At 43.2% G+C, this 13,402-nt stretch overlaps 1 protein-coding gene across 8 annotated transcripts in view; it reads right to left on the reverse strand.

Annotated features, from left to right (window-relative positions):
- Positions 1–364: 364 nt before the first annotated feature.
- LOC110488444 (RNA-binding motif, single-stranded-interacting protein 3) overlaps positions 365–13,402 on the reverse strand; it is a 350,151-nt gene continuing 337,113 nt past the window's right edge. For 6 of the 8 annotated variants that reach the window (XM_036970692.2, XM_036970690.2, XM_036970694.2 and 3 more), the window contains 3 exons: positions 11,467–11,556; positions 9,450–9,574; positions 365–9,070 (listed from right to left, as the gene is read on the reverse strand). In XM_036970692.2, the coding sequence (XP_036826587.1) occupies positions 9,067–9,070; positions 9,450–9,574; positions 11,467–11,556 (219 nt within the window). In that variant the 3' untranslated portion in view covers positions 365–9,066. Of the gene's footprint in view, positions 9,071–9,445; positions 9,575–11,466; positions 11,557–13,402 lie in introns of those variants that run through there. The other 2 variants (XM_090228213.1, XM_090228214.1) reach the window with 1 other exon arrangement.

Below are 13,402 nucleotides of genomic sequence, written 5' to 3' on the forward strand. Positions count from 1 at the left end.
GTAATACATTTGCAAAAAACTCTAAAAACCTGTTTTCACTGTGTCATTATGGGGTATTGTGTGTGGGTTGATAAGGCTGTAACGTAACAAAATTTGGAAAAAGTCAAGGGGTCTGAATACTTTCCGAATGCACTGTGCAGAATACTGTATAGAGGCCAGGAGTCTGGTGTATGAGTATGGGAGGGGAGGTGTTTTGATAAAGTTAGTAGTTGCCAAGATGGTGTCTACCAAAAGCACTAAAAAGAGTACATAAAAAAAGCATGTTTGGCAGTTACAGGGATTGAAACAGTGTAAAATAATAAGGCAAATTATTTTTTTACACATTTTTTTATTGAAAGCTTCATCAGAGAAAAAAAACAACTCATTAAAATTGAAGTTTAATCTTAACATCCACAGATGTACAGATATTTCTCAAGGATCACACACACACTGAGTGGCGTGAGTGAGGCATGACCACGTCCTCCTTTGCGCTTTACCCCCCTCCCAAATAGAAAACAAAAACAAAAAACAGAACTAAACAAAAACATCAAAGAACCGCTCTACTGTCCAAATAAATATTCCTTTTTTTATTTTATCTTTAATAATACTCCTGACGCCTAATGCAAGTTCTGTAGGTTTCTCTAGCAAATTTGGTTGGCCATTTCTAATGATTGTTACTCAATAGTGTTTGATGTCTCTGGGAGCCATTTCATTCCGGGAAAGGTGTGTGTTCGGTTAGCTGAGCTCCTGGGGAAGTGTGGCCAATCGATGGCTCCCATCAAAGGTGAACCGGAGCATCAATTAAAAAAGCGTGGGCCACATTTTTTTGTGTGAGTGGGCGTTTGAGCAATTTCCCCACTGAATTACGTGGTGGTAAGAGCTGAAAGAGCGTTGAGTTATATCGAGCCCGGAGCGCTCCTGTCACACTTCACTGTGGGAGACGTTATGTCGAGGTGAGGCCTAACTCTGAGACACTGTTTGTCTTCACACAGTGCAGTGGTGCACTGTATGGGGAATAGGGTGCCAAAATAGGACACAATATCCCCTATACAAGAATAGGGTGCCATTTCGGACACAGACCCGTCTTTTCTAAACCACTGTCTTGTCACAATGGGGGGAATTCACAAGAAGCCCATGACAATGGGGTATGGACATTGAACCACTTGGAACGCCATTGTGGTGAATATGTTCCTAGTACTAGAAATATGGTAGATAGATATGACCGACTGGCTTGATATCTGGACGGAGGCAGTGAGACAGACGTGGGACCGATTGGAGAAGTGGACGGCGTTAAAAACAGGCAGTGAACTGAAGCACCTCTGTAGCCCAACTTGGATGGATACAGTAGACTGAAACGGAACACTACTGTTCTGATACCGAAGACATCGGGGCGAATCCCGACTTCCACTAAGAGTCAGTGTTTTAGTTAGTTGATGTCAACGGGAGACTAAGTGAACATTTTACTGAAGTGGAAGTTAGGATTGACCCCTTAGAGCCTACCTAGATTAAGTGAGACTCTATGATAGTAAGCAATGGAGAACAGAGGTTTCGTCTCTCAGTGATAACCTTACTCTGATGAACAGATGATGAGAAGACTAACACACTCTGTGTGTGTGTGTGTGTGTGTCTGTCTGTGGTTGTGGTAGAGCATGCTTCCAATCAGTAACTTTCTCCCCTCAGTGCGAGCGTGAGGTCCAGCTGGTTACAGACCTGCAATGGATGGACAGACGGACTGAACTGAGTCTCTCTCACAGTGCTGCATGAGGTGGAGCTGCTCAACACTCTGCGCTTTGACAACTTCTGCCTGGCAACAGGAGCTAATGACCCTATCTGGCTGTGGCTTGTGCTGAGACATAGGCTAGCTAGCTATCAGAGCTATCCTCCATCAAAATAGATTCCTTAACTGTAGCACGCCAAAACGTAGTGGCATTTTACCAGGCCAAGTTTGCCATTGTGCTACAACTAGTGTAGAATGAGACAGAAGTCGAGTCAGCCATGATAATGCCATTTCAATTATGTAATGACCTCATTGATGGGCGATGAAAGATTCACAAGGATATTTATCTTACCCAATCGAGGAAAACCTCTAGTCACTTCAACGTTTTGTCTTTCTTGAATCTCAAGCAGCAATTCGGAGCCCACGCGGTGCGGTTGTGCGATTCTTTGTGAGCTCTATTTGTAAACCAATTTCCTTTTAAGTCATTTACCATTGAATCGTAGAAGGTAACAATATTTGTAAGAGCACTGAGCTTTGCAATCAAAGGTGATTGCGGTCAGATTCCTACAGTTAATCAAAGGTTTCCTCTTTTATTCTGTCTCTTAAAGTAGCAGCTGTAAGAGTGGTTTATGATGCAGAGAACCTGGCTGCGGTTACAGATTGAACACCATAGAGGGTGAGGAGCAAACAGCAACCTCGACCGAAGGTCTAGCTTAAGTTCTGGACACCTCAATACTGTAGCAGCTAGCCTGCTCACGCGTGGCAGGAGAGGGAAAAAACAACACAGCGAAAACAATGTTATTACCCAAGAGCGATGTGCAAGAAATGTGGACGGTTGTTGTCAGTGGTGTGAAAAGGTCGAGCCGTTTCGGATTTGTTGGTCTGTCGCAATTAAAAAGTGGGTGATTTTGGCGCGTATATAGCCTACACTCCAGAGTTAACGATTATCTTGTAATCAAAAGTTCTCTGTAATCGGAAAGCAGAGGATGAGGGGAAGTGACAGGATGAGTGTAAAGAGGAAAGGAAGAGATGTGTGGGACAGTGAGCAGCTGAGTAGCTCCGGTGTTGGTAGATTGGCACAGTAACATTTGATCACTGACCGGTCATTGGATGGAAGACATGAGGGGTGAACGTTTTATGGGACAACAAAAAGGTTGAATGGTTATATTTTCTCTGGTTTTATTGCCTGTGTTTCTGACAAGAACAATATGGCGGCCGTGATGCCAGCTCACTATGTGGACGATGTAGTTCACTATGTGCCTGTTTTCACTTGGTTTTAAAAAGCACAACCCAATAGGGAAGAGCAATTGTAGTAAACTCATGTTGATCAAATGATCAAGAATGGCCAGTGCATCACAGTCCAATGGACACAAAAGCAGGCAACATGCCCAAGACAGCTTCCACTGCAGCACCTTAGAGTAGGTTGTACATTTCTAGTATTTTCATTAGCACAACCTGTTAAAAAAATCAACGGTTCCCTTATATAAGATAGCTTTTCCATGTGCTTTTTTTCTATCCTGTAGATATTGGAATCATTTGGAAGCTTTGTTAAAAGGCACTCGATAAACAATGACATTGTTACAGACATTGCTATGTGTGATGTCATAGCGCGACCTATGACGTCACTGCAGTCTTTCCCAGAATGCAATGCACAGCCTGCCTTTGAGTCACACGAACTGCTGGATCTCAATATGCGCAATTTCTTTTCTCGAAAGGGGCTTTCAGAGACACTGGAGTGGATCCCAATGCCCTAAGGGGAGACAAATTGGGCCCCGTCAAGACTCATTGAGAATGTGACTAAAATTGGTTTGTGGTTCATGTCCTGCGCTGTCCAATAAAGAGGGAACACCTCACAGGGAGAGAGAGGAGAGAGTGAAGCCTAGTCACATTAGTGGTGCCAGAGGTACACAAAGAGCACTGAAAAACAAGAGGCTTTTTAGGGCTCTAACACCACAGCGGGCAGGCATACAGGGACACAGAGGCTTGCGTCAGGAATGGCACCCTATTCCTTATATAGTGCACTACTTTTGACCAGAGCCCTTACGACCTGGTCAAATGTAGTGCACTATATATGGAATAGGATGCCATTTCAGACACAGCCAGACACTCAGCCACTCCAACAGGGTACCGTAATGGGGACAGAGACACACAGTGCTCCAGAACAGGGCACTTTAATGGAAATAGCGCGCCTGCCATCCCACAGACACAAGCCCATTTATTATGGGACAATCTTCGGAGATGAAGTCATCGAAAAAAATCTCTAATGGCAATGGATATGGTATTGATGGGAGGCTGAAAGGGGTGAGGCGGAGACGTTTACAGGCTAAAGAGGCTAATTGGGGACAAAAGGCTGACAACAGAGGCTTTTTAGGCTTGGTTGAAAGGTTACCGTCAACATGTTGTAGTGTACTATTCTGGCTAGAAAAGAACCCATTAGGTCAGAGTACAGTAGTGTTTACCCAGCCCGTAAAAATGGAATCTAATAGGGTTCATTATCAGATGGATCTTGAAGAGAGATAACGTTTGCTAAAGCCGATAACACTATGCTTCCATATGTTGGTTCGGTATGTTCAACATTCAGATGTTAAACAAAGAAGCACACCAGATGCTAACGTGTCAACGCTAGTCGGGAATTTAGTTCCTGTCCTAATAGTGCTGAGCGATTAGTGCTTTTTGAGATTGGTTTGGTTTTGGGTCGATTATAAAAAGGACTAAAATCACAGTGTACAATTTCTCTATATATTTTTTGTTGATTAAATGCACTCTGAATTATGTGGGTTGAATGCTGTAACAACACAGAATAATACAATTATTAAAAGTCCAATGATGGTAATGACTACCAATTACTGCTTATCACTTATTATAAACTGGGTGGTTCAACCCCTGAATGCTGATTGGCTGACAGCTGTGGTATATCAGACCGTAAATCACGGGTATGACAAAACATTTATTTTTACTGCTCTAATTATGTTGGTTACCAGTTTATAATAGCAAAAAGGCACCTCGGGTTTGTTTTGGAAAATCGCCAATGTACTGTGCATTCAGGAAGTATTCAGACCCCTTGACCTTTTCCACATTGTGTTACGTTACAGCCTTATTCTAAAATGGATTAAATTGTTTTCCCCCCTCATCAATCTTCACACATTACCCCATAATGACAAAGCAAAAACAGGTTTTTAGAAATGTTAGCCAATGAATAAAAATACAACAAACTGAAATATCACATATACATAAGTATTCGGACCCTTTACTCAGTATTTTGTTGAAGCACCTTTGGCAGCGATTACAGCCTCGAGTCTTCTTGGGTATGATGCTACAAGCTTTGCACATCTGTATTTGGGGAGTTTCTTCCATTCTTTTCTGCAGATCCTTTCAAGCTCTGTCAGGTTGGATGGGGAGCATCTCTACACATATATTTTAAGGGTCTCTCAACAGACGTTCAATTGAGTTCAAGTCCGGGCTCTGACTGGGCCACTCAAGGACATTCAGAGACTTGTCCTGAAGCCATTCCTGGGTTGTTTTGGCTGTGTGCTTAGGGTCGTTGTCCTGTTGGAAGGTGAACCTTCGCCCCTGTCAGAGGTTCTGAGCGCTCTGGAGCAGGTTTTCATCAAGGATCTCTCTGTGCGTTGCTCCGTTCATCTTTCCCTCTATCCTGGCTAGTCTCCCAGTCCCTGCTGCTGAAAAACATACCCACAGCATGATGCTGCCACCACCATTGCTTCACCATAGGGATGGTGCCTAGTTTCCTCCAGACGTGACGCTTGGCATTCAGGACAAAGAGTTCAATCTTGGTTTAATCAGACCAGAGAATCTTGTTTCTCATGGTCTGAGATTCCTTTAGGTGCCTTTTGGCAAACTCCAAGTGTGCTGTCATGTGCCTTTTTACTGAGGAGTGGCTTCCGTCTGGCCACTGTATCATAACGGCCTGATTGGTGGAGTGCTGCAGAGATGGTTGTCCTTCTGGAAGGTTCTCCCATCTCAGCAGAGGAACTCTAGAACTCTGTCAGGGTGACCATTGGGTTCATGGTCACCTTCCTGACCAAGGCCCTTCTCCCCCGATTACTCAGTTTGGCCAGGCAGACAGCTCTAGAAGAGTCTTGGTGGTTCCAAACTTTTTCCATGAAAGAATGACGGAGGCAAATGTGTTCTTGGGGACCTTCAATGCTGCAGAAATGTTTTGGTACCTTTGCCCAGATCTGTGCCTCGACACAATCCTGTCTCGGGACTCAACGGACAATTCCTTCAACCTCATGGCTTGGTTTTTGCTCTGACATGCACTGTCAGCTGTGGGACCTTATATAGGCAAGTGTGTGCCTTTCCAAATCATGTCAAATCAATTGAATTTACCACAGGTGGACTCCAAGTTGTAGAAACATCTCAAGGATGATCAATGGAAGAAGGATGCACCTGAGCCTAATTTCGAGTCTCATAGCAAAAGGTCTGAATACTTATGTAAATAAGCTATCGCTGTTTTTTTAGTTTTTTTAATACATTTGCAAAAATGTCTAAAAACCTGTTTTCACTTTGTCATTATGGGTTATTGTGTGTAGATTGATGATGTTTTATTTCATCCATTTTAGAATAAGGCAAAAACGTAACAAAATTTGCTAAAAGTCAAGGGGTCTGAATATTTTCCCGAACGCACTGTACCACAGCTAAGGGCTGTATCCAGGCACTCCGCGTTGCATCGTGATTAAGAACAGCCCTTAGCCATGGTATATTGGCCATACACCACACCTCCTCGTGTCTTATTGCTTAATTAACCCATGTGACCTACTTGTGTGTATGTACTGACATGTAAATTGGAAAGTCTTTTTTTTGTGTCTGTAATGTATTTTTCGTTATGTGTCGCGACCTCACTAAGACTAGCTGTCGCCATTTGCGTCGGCTAATGAGGATCCTAATGAATCAAACCATCATTTATTCACATTACTTTAGTATAATACAATATTTCAGTTGTGTATATTACATTTGTTTTATTTGATGACTTTATTGTTTCATTTCAAGTCATCATCTCGTCTCTATAGAGCTGCTGCCTATACTGTTTGACAAAAACACAATTTTGTAGTTCCTCAAAGTAAATATGGCATCATTTTTTACGAGTGCTGAATATCAACTATCAATCACTTAGATCATGTATTTTCAGGTAGAGATACCTCACGAAGCAACAGCTGCTCTCTATATCACCTCACGATTGCACATTCATCTCTCTTCCCTAGCAGGCGTAAAAGAAACAGACTGGAATAGTAGATGTGCAATGGATTATGGTCATTGTAGTTAACTACCACATTTTATGCGCTTAACTATGTAGAATATTGGTCTGTTGGAAATTCCAATCCCTATTTCATCGCACAGTTCAGGCTAGATCCGATTTATCTCCAGATAAATGTGCGCATTGAGCTCACAAATCATTTTACCAATTAGTTGTTTAAAAACGAAACATGTATCTACATTTCAGTTAATTGCTCAGCACTACTTAGGACATAGCGCCTAGGGGAGCAGGACATGTTTTACGTCAACACATACAGTTTTGGTGTTTGTTGTTTGTATAACAGGAGGGGGATGTAGGGCAACATTGATGAGACTCCCTGGGAGGGAATACATTTTTTAAAATCAGTTTCATTCCGTTATCATTGATTCAATGAGATAAAGAGACAACGCAGAGGCAGAAATCAGTGAGCCCAAAAAAAACAGAGGCGTCGCATCAATGACCAAGTAGGAGCAGGCTGCAACATTCCACAATTCTTCCTATAGTGTTTTGTCTATTGTTGACGAGTGGAATGCCCGCATGGCTGGCGAAAGTGTTGTGGAGCACGACAGTTGAGAGACGGAAAGACAATTGAAGTGGTGGAGAGGGACATTAGGTCGGACTGCCACTAGTTGCATCACACGTCCAAATACTGTTTGACGTCAGCGTGATAGTTTCGACAACCGTGGAAGTTAGCTTAAACCAACAAAAAAAATAATAATCGGAAACGGAAGGAAAAGTAAAGACTGGTCCGGCCATCAAGGTCAAATTAAAAACAACCATGACAACAGCAACAACAACAACAACAATAACAAACATCAACAACAAAATCAAACTGAAAAACTAAAAAACTCTGGATCAGAGTGTCTCTTCATCTTTGGTATAAAAATGGCCATCCTTGGGCTGCATTTGATCCACAACTAGGAAAGACTACAGAAATTGTCAACAATTTCTTCTATTGCTTCTGCTCTGATTGGTTTAAACCGTAAGCTCCTGCTGTAGGCTATCTACGAAGTATAATCACTGCAAGCATTTTTTCCACAGTTTTTTTTGTGTGTTTGTTTTAGACTTTTTTTCTTCTTAATTCTTTTTTTGTTGTTGCAGTGTGACAAGCAAAGCGGGCTAAAAACATCTGAAAGCTCATAAAAAAAGGTCAAAGGTTGCAGATAAAAAGCGCTAACGTCATCAACGGCAATCTTGCCATAAAATTATATAATTATGATCATAAAAAACAAGTTCAGCATTTGCAACAGACTGCCTTTTCTACAATGCAGTGTCTTTTTTCCCCTCCTAATTCTGAATAATCTCTTCAAAGCTTTATCTTCTCCCCCTCTTTTCCTCTGCAGACATTTCGTTTTTTCTCTAACACTCAGTTACCTCTGACATAATTATTTATCAAAGTTTTCTTCTAATGAAGAAAAGAAAAAAACTCTTCTCTATTAAATCTGTACAGTTTATGTGATAGATCTTCTTCTTTTTTTATGTCTCTAGCTCAACTCCGGCAGTGTCTTGTACCATCACAGTGGTCCAAGAGACTGATTTAGTTTGCTTTTTATTTTCAACGAGACGCCAGACTTAACTCTCTGTAAAAAGTCCTCTGACACCCTTAAAATTAAGGCCATGAAGATTCAAGAAAGAAAAGCAGTTGTTTTGAATATATCTAGAAAACTAAAATTTTACACGAGAAATCCCAAAAAAAAGAGTGAAAAGAAATCGTAGCTTAATATCTGAGGAAGACAATCTCTGTGTATCTCAAACTTTGACTCCCCTTTTTCTAATTACAAAATAAACCTCATCACCTACCTGCGCGTTCAACATTTCAATTCGTTTTTGTATTTTTTTGTACTTTTTTTTCAGTTGAGAAATTTCTTGAAGAAACAACTCAAGCTCAAGCCCAGTCCACCAGGCATGTTCTCAGACTAAACATTTTCACCACTTTGCACTGTGCCCAGCGACTCCACCCCCACCCCTCCTCTCTTCCAGGTATGAAATGGAAAAAAAGTGTCTATTTTTTGGTGCCTGGGCAATCTGGAAGCAATCCCTCTTCTCTCCGCATTCTCAGTGCAGCCAACCCCTCTGTTTCAAGGCAACGCTGTCACAGGAATATTCTCTGCGCCGGTCGCTATCTAATGAGGAAGAGAAGAACCACAACGAGAGAGAATAAAGGGACAATTCACCCAAATTGAATTATTAATTAAAAATGACATATTGAATTACCGTGTAGAATAAACAGTCTATGGACACGGTATGACAGCATTTGAACCAGTGTCCAGGTAAACTAAACCAAAGCACAGATTGTACCCTGTCCATAGACTGCTTAGCGAGTAAGGAAACTAATATATAATTTGTAATTTGGGAAAACTATCCCTTTTAAAGGAGTCAACAGCTATAAAAACTCAATGTAAAAGAACAAAGCAGCAATTAGTCAGCTATAATATGGCAAAATAGCAGACAATGACAGCATAATACATGACAGCTATTAGTCATGATGTCAGCAGTACTCACTTGGACTGGTATGAGTAAGCAGTAACAAGGTCACTGGAGCCATCCACCTGGATCTGCTGCTGCTGCACACTCACATCCTGCGATGAGGGGGCCACCGACTGAGGAGAAGCATCCGTGACCACTCCCTATGGGGACAAGAAGTGGGTGTGAGACAACAGGAAGTGACATCTTCCGTGTAACTCAATGTAACCTTTTTTTTGTAATATATTTTGTATGACATCACATTTTACGTACGCTAGCGTTCAAAAGTTTGGGGTCAATGAGAAATTAAAATGACATCAAATTGATCAGAAATGCAGTGTAGACATTGTTAATGTTGTAAACATAGACTATTGTAGTTGGAAACGGCTGATTTTTAATGGAATATCTACATAGGCGTACAGAAGCCCATTATCAGCAACGTTCCAATGGCACGTTGTGTTAGCTTATCAAGTTATAGAACCCACAAATGCTGACGCTCCAGATACTCAACCAGTCTAAAGGCCAGTTTTATTGATTCTTTAAATCAGGACAACAGTTTTCAGCTGTGCTAACATAATTGCAAAAGGGTTTTCTAATGATCAATTAGCCTTTGAAAATGATAAACTTGGATTAGCTAACAGAACGTGCCATTGGAACACAGGAGTGATGGTTGCTGATAATGGGTCTCTGTACGCCTATGTAGAAATTCCATAAAAAATCTGCCGTTTCCAGCTACAATAGTCATTTACAACATTAACAATGTCTACACTGTATTTCTGATAAATTTGATGTTATTTTAATGGACCAAAAAAAATAGCTTTAAACTTTTGAACGGTAGTGTATGTCTCTGCGTAATTATGTACCAAGCTGTTTAAATAAACCTAAACATATGGATCTTCGTGAACGATTTCCTGAGTAATACTACAGTAACCTTGAGAGAGAGAGAAAAAAAGAAAAACTCTTTTAAAGTCACAAGACTACATGTGAAAGGATATGGGCTTCAATTCCGTATGTACTTTAACCTTACTGATCGTCGGCCATCACGGTCTCATCTCCATCACGTTAACAAGACTCCAAGGATGCTCCCAACACCATGTTAATACATCACCCTCCGAGATACTCCTTGTCTGCAGCTCATCTCAACAGTACAGATATATGATGGCGGCATTGAGGATGGAATAGGTCGAGAGGCAGCAAGAGAACCCCTGGGCTTGGGCTCTCTCTCTCTCTCTCTCTCTCTCTCTCTCTCTCTCTCTCTCTCTCTCTCTCGTGACTTTATGAAGGGCAGCTATCTCCTGATTATCTTCTCCTGTCTGGAGCTGGGGGAGATGGATGGTGGTGTCAGGGCGTTGTCGGCTGGGCAGCCACTCGCTAACCAGAGGCCTGGGGCTGAGGAATGTGTGTGATGAGCACACGGGCCATCCGGGAGAGGGACAGCACCGCCGGCAGTGTGTCTCACTTCAGCGCCTGCCATCTGACACACGACTGATACTCCATTTGAATGGGCCGGACCTGTCAGCCCTCCACACTCGTCATTTCTCAACGTGTGCCCGCCCGCTCTGAACTGCACGCTCGGCACACTCAACAGTAGCCGTGGCAACGTGTGCGTGGAAGTTTTTAAATCGAGCGGATGTTGCCGTGTCAGTGTGTGTGTTTGTGCGTGTCTATCTGTGTGTGTGTGTGTGAGAGTGTGTATGCATTCCTGCCCTTAGGAGTGTATGTGTGTGTGCATCCAGTGTGAGTATGTACATGCAATCTATGTGTAGATCTATGTATATGTGTGTGTGTGTGTATCCGTGTGTGTGTATCCATGTATCTCTGCGTCTGTTTTTTTTTTGTTGGTTTCATTATCCTTGTGGGTACCAGAAGTCTTCACAAGGATAGTAAAACAAGGGAAAAATCGGACAAGTGGGGACATTTCGCCAGTCCCCAACAAGGATAAAAAGGCCATTTTAGGCTTAGGGGTTAGGTTTAATGTTAGGGAAAATAGGATCTCGAATGGGAATCAATTGTTTGGTCCCCACGAGGATGTTAAAACAGACTGTGGCTCACTTACTTCAACGGGGACGGCTGTCTGAGGCACAGGAGTGTACTGAGGAATGTAGGTCCCTTGCATAGGCGCCCCGGCAGCCGCAGCAGTCATGTACTGGAACACACACACATCAACAACCTGTCATGTCTTGTCCTTGTCCTAACTTCAACAACAATCAATTGATCACAGGGAACAGAAACAATCATCGATGCGGGTTCGGTTTATTAACAATCATGCCAGACTGTCGCGATCCAAGTGACTGAACGTTATGGATGACACGCTATGGGTTAAAGAATCATTTTGAAGCCTTGAGACAATTGAGAAATGGATTGTGTGCCACTCAGAGGGTGAATGGGCAAGACAAAAGATTTAAGTGGCTTTGAATGGGGTATGGTATTTATTTATTGTATTTATATTTAATTTAACTGGGCAAGTCAGTTAAGAACAAATTCTTATTTACAATGACGGCCTACCCCGCGCAAACTCTAACCCAGACGACGCTGAGCCAATTGTGCGTCGCCTTATGGGACTCCCAATCACGGCCGGTGGTGAGACAGCCTTGAAGTAGGTGCCAGGCACACCGGATTGTGTCAAGAACTGCAACGCTGCTGGGTTTTTCCACACTCAACCGTTTCCAGAGTGTATCAAGAATGGTCCACCATCCAAAGAAAATACAACCAACTTGACACAACTGTGGGAAGCATTGGAGTCAAAATGGGCCAGTTTCCCTGTGGAATGCTTTCGACACCTTGTCCATGCCCCGATGAATTGAGGCTGTTCTGAGGGCAAAGGGGGGTTGCAACTCAATATTAGGAAGGTGCTCCTAATGTTTGGTATACTCAGTATATATATATAATGTCATTGTAATTCCCTTTCCATCCTTAGGAGGGCGCTGTGAGACATACATATGTGTTTTTACCAGAGCTGTCTGACTATGGAAGGCTAGTGAGAAGGGAACCGAGAGGAGAAAGCAGAGACACCCTGCTGATCCTGGACTTCACAGGCAGGCAAATGCCCCCTCCTAAGTGGGAGAGAGAGCAGAAACCAGAGGAGAGAAAAACAGAGCACTCAGATCACCCTGAGTGCGCGCTACACGTGTGTTTTGGTGTGCGTGCGCACGAACTGTGTATGTGTGTATGTGTGTACGTGCATGTGTGTGCACCCCATGGCCTATATTCCATACCAGACCTTTTAACAGAGCTGCAGGATGGCCATTTTACAGACGTCCTACATGCTGGGTTGGATGACAGCCACATGGCTTTCTCATGCAAAATAAATGGAGGCTAGTGGGCCTTTGTGTGTGTGTATGTGTGTGTGTGTGTGTTTGATTTGACAGTCTATGCTTTTTAATCATCACATGCTTGTGTGTAGGATGTCTACACAATATGCAGATCAATCTAATCTCTCCCCTCTCCAGTGTACAGTACATGTGTGTTCGTGTGAGAGAGAGAGAGGCTTTTAGCAATAACGCCTGAAAATCCCTCATAATAAAAACCCAGCCGGGTTGCCTCGCCTCTTCCTGTTTCTGTTTTTCACAGGAAAAGGAAGGACAATTCCTTTCTCTTTCTCCCTCCTTTCCCTCGTTCCTTTGCCTCCCTCCCAGTGATGAAACGCGTGGCCGTGGCCCGGCGCCGGTGGAGTGTCATTACCGGCAGCGACGCTAATGGATCGGGTACGGCTCCGCTGCGCAGCGCTAATGAGAGGAGTTAAAGGCCACGGACACGGGTGATTAACTTACCCCTCTCCTCTCCCTGCTGCACAGGGCCACCGACACCCTGGGAGGACGGGTGCGGAGGGAGAGGAAGATGGTAAGGGGAGGAAGGGGGAGGGATGGGGAAGGTGAGGGGGAGATGATAGGGGAAGGGAGGGGAAGATGGTAGGGGGAGGGAGGTGGAAGGTGATGGGGAGATGGTAGTGGGAGGGAGGGGAAGATGGTAGTGGGAGGGAGGGTGAGATGGTA

Source organism: Oncorhynchus mykiss, chromosome 30 (genome assembly GCF_057628025.1).
Source record: "Oncorhynchus mykiss isolate SJ-2025 chromosome 30, ASM5762802v1, whole genome shotgun sequence".
Classification (NCBI taxonomy): Eukaryota; Metazoa; Chordata; class Actinopteri; order Salmoniformes; family Salmonidae; genus Oncorhynchus; species Oncorhynchus mykiss.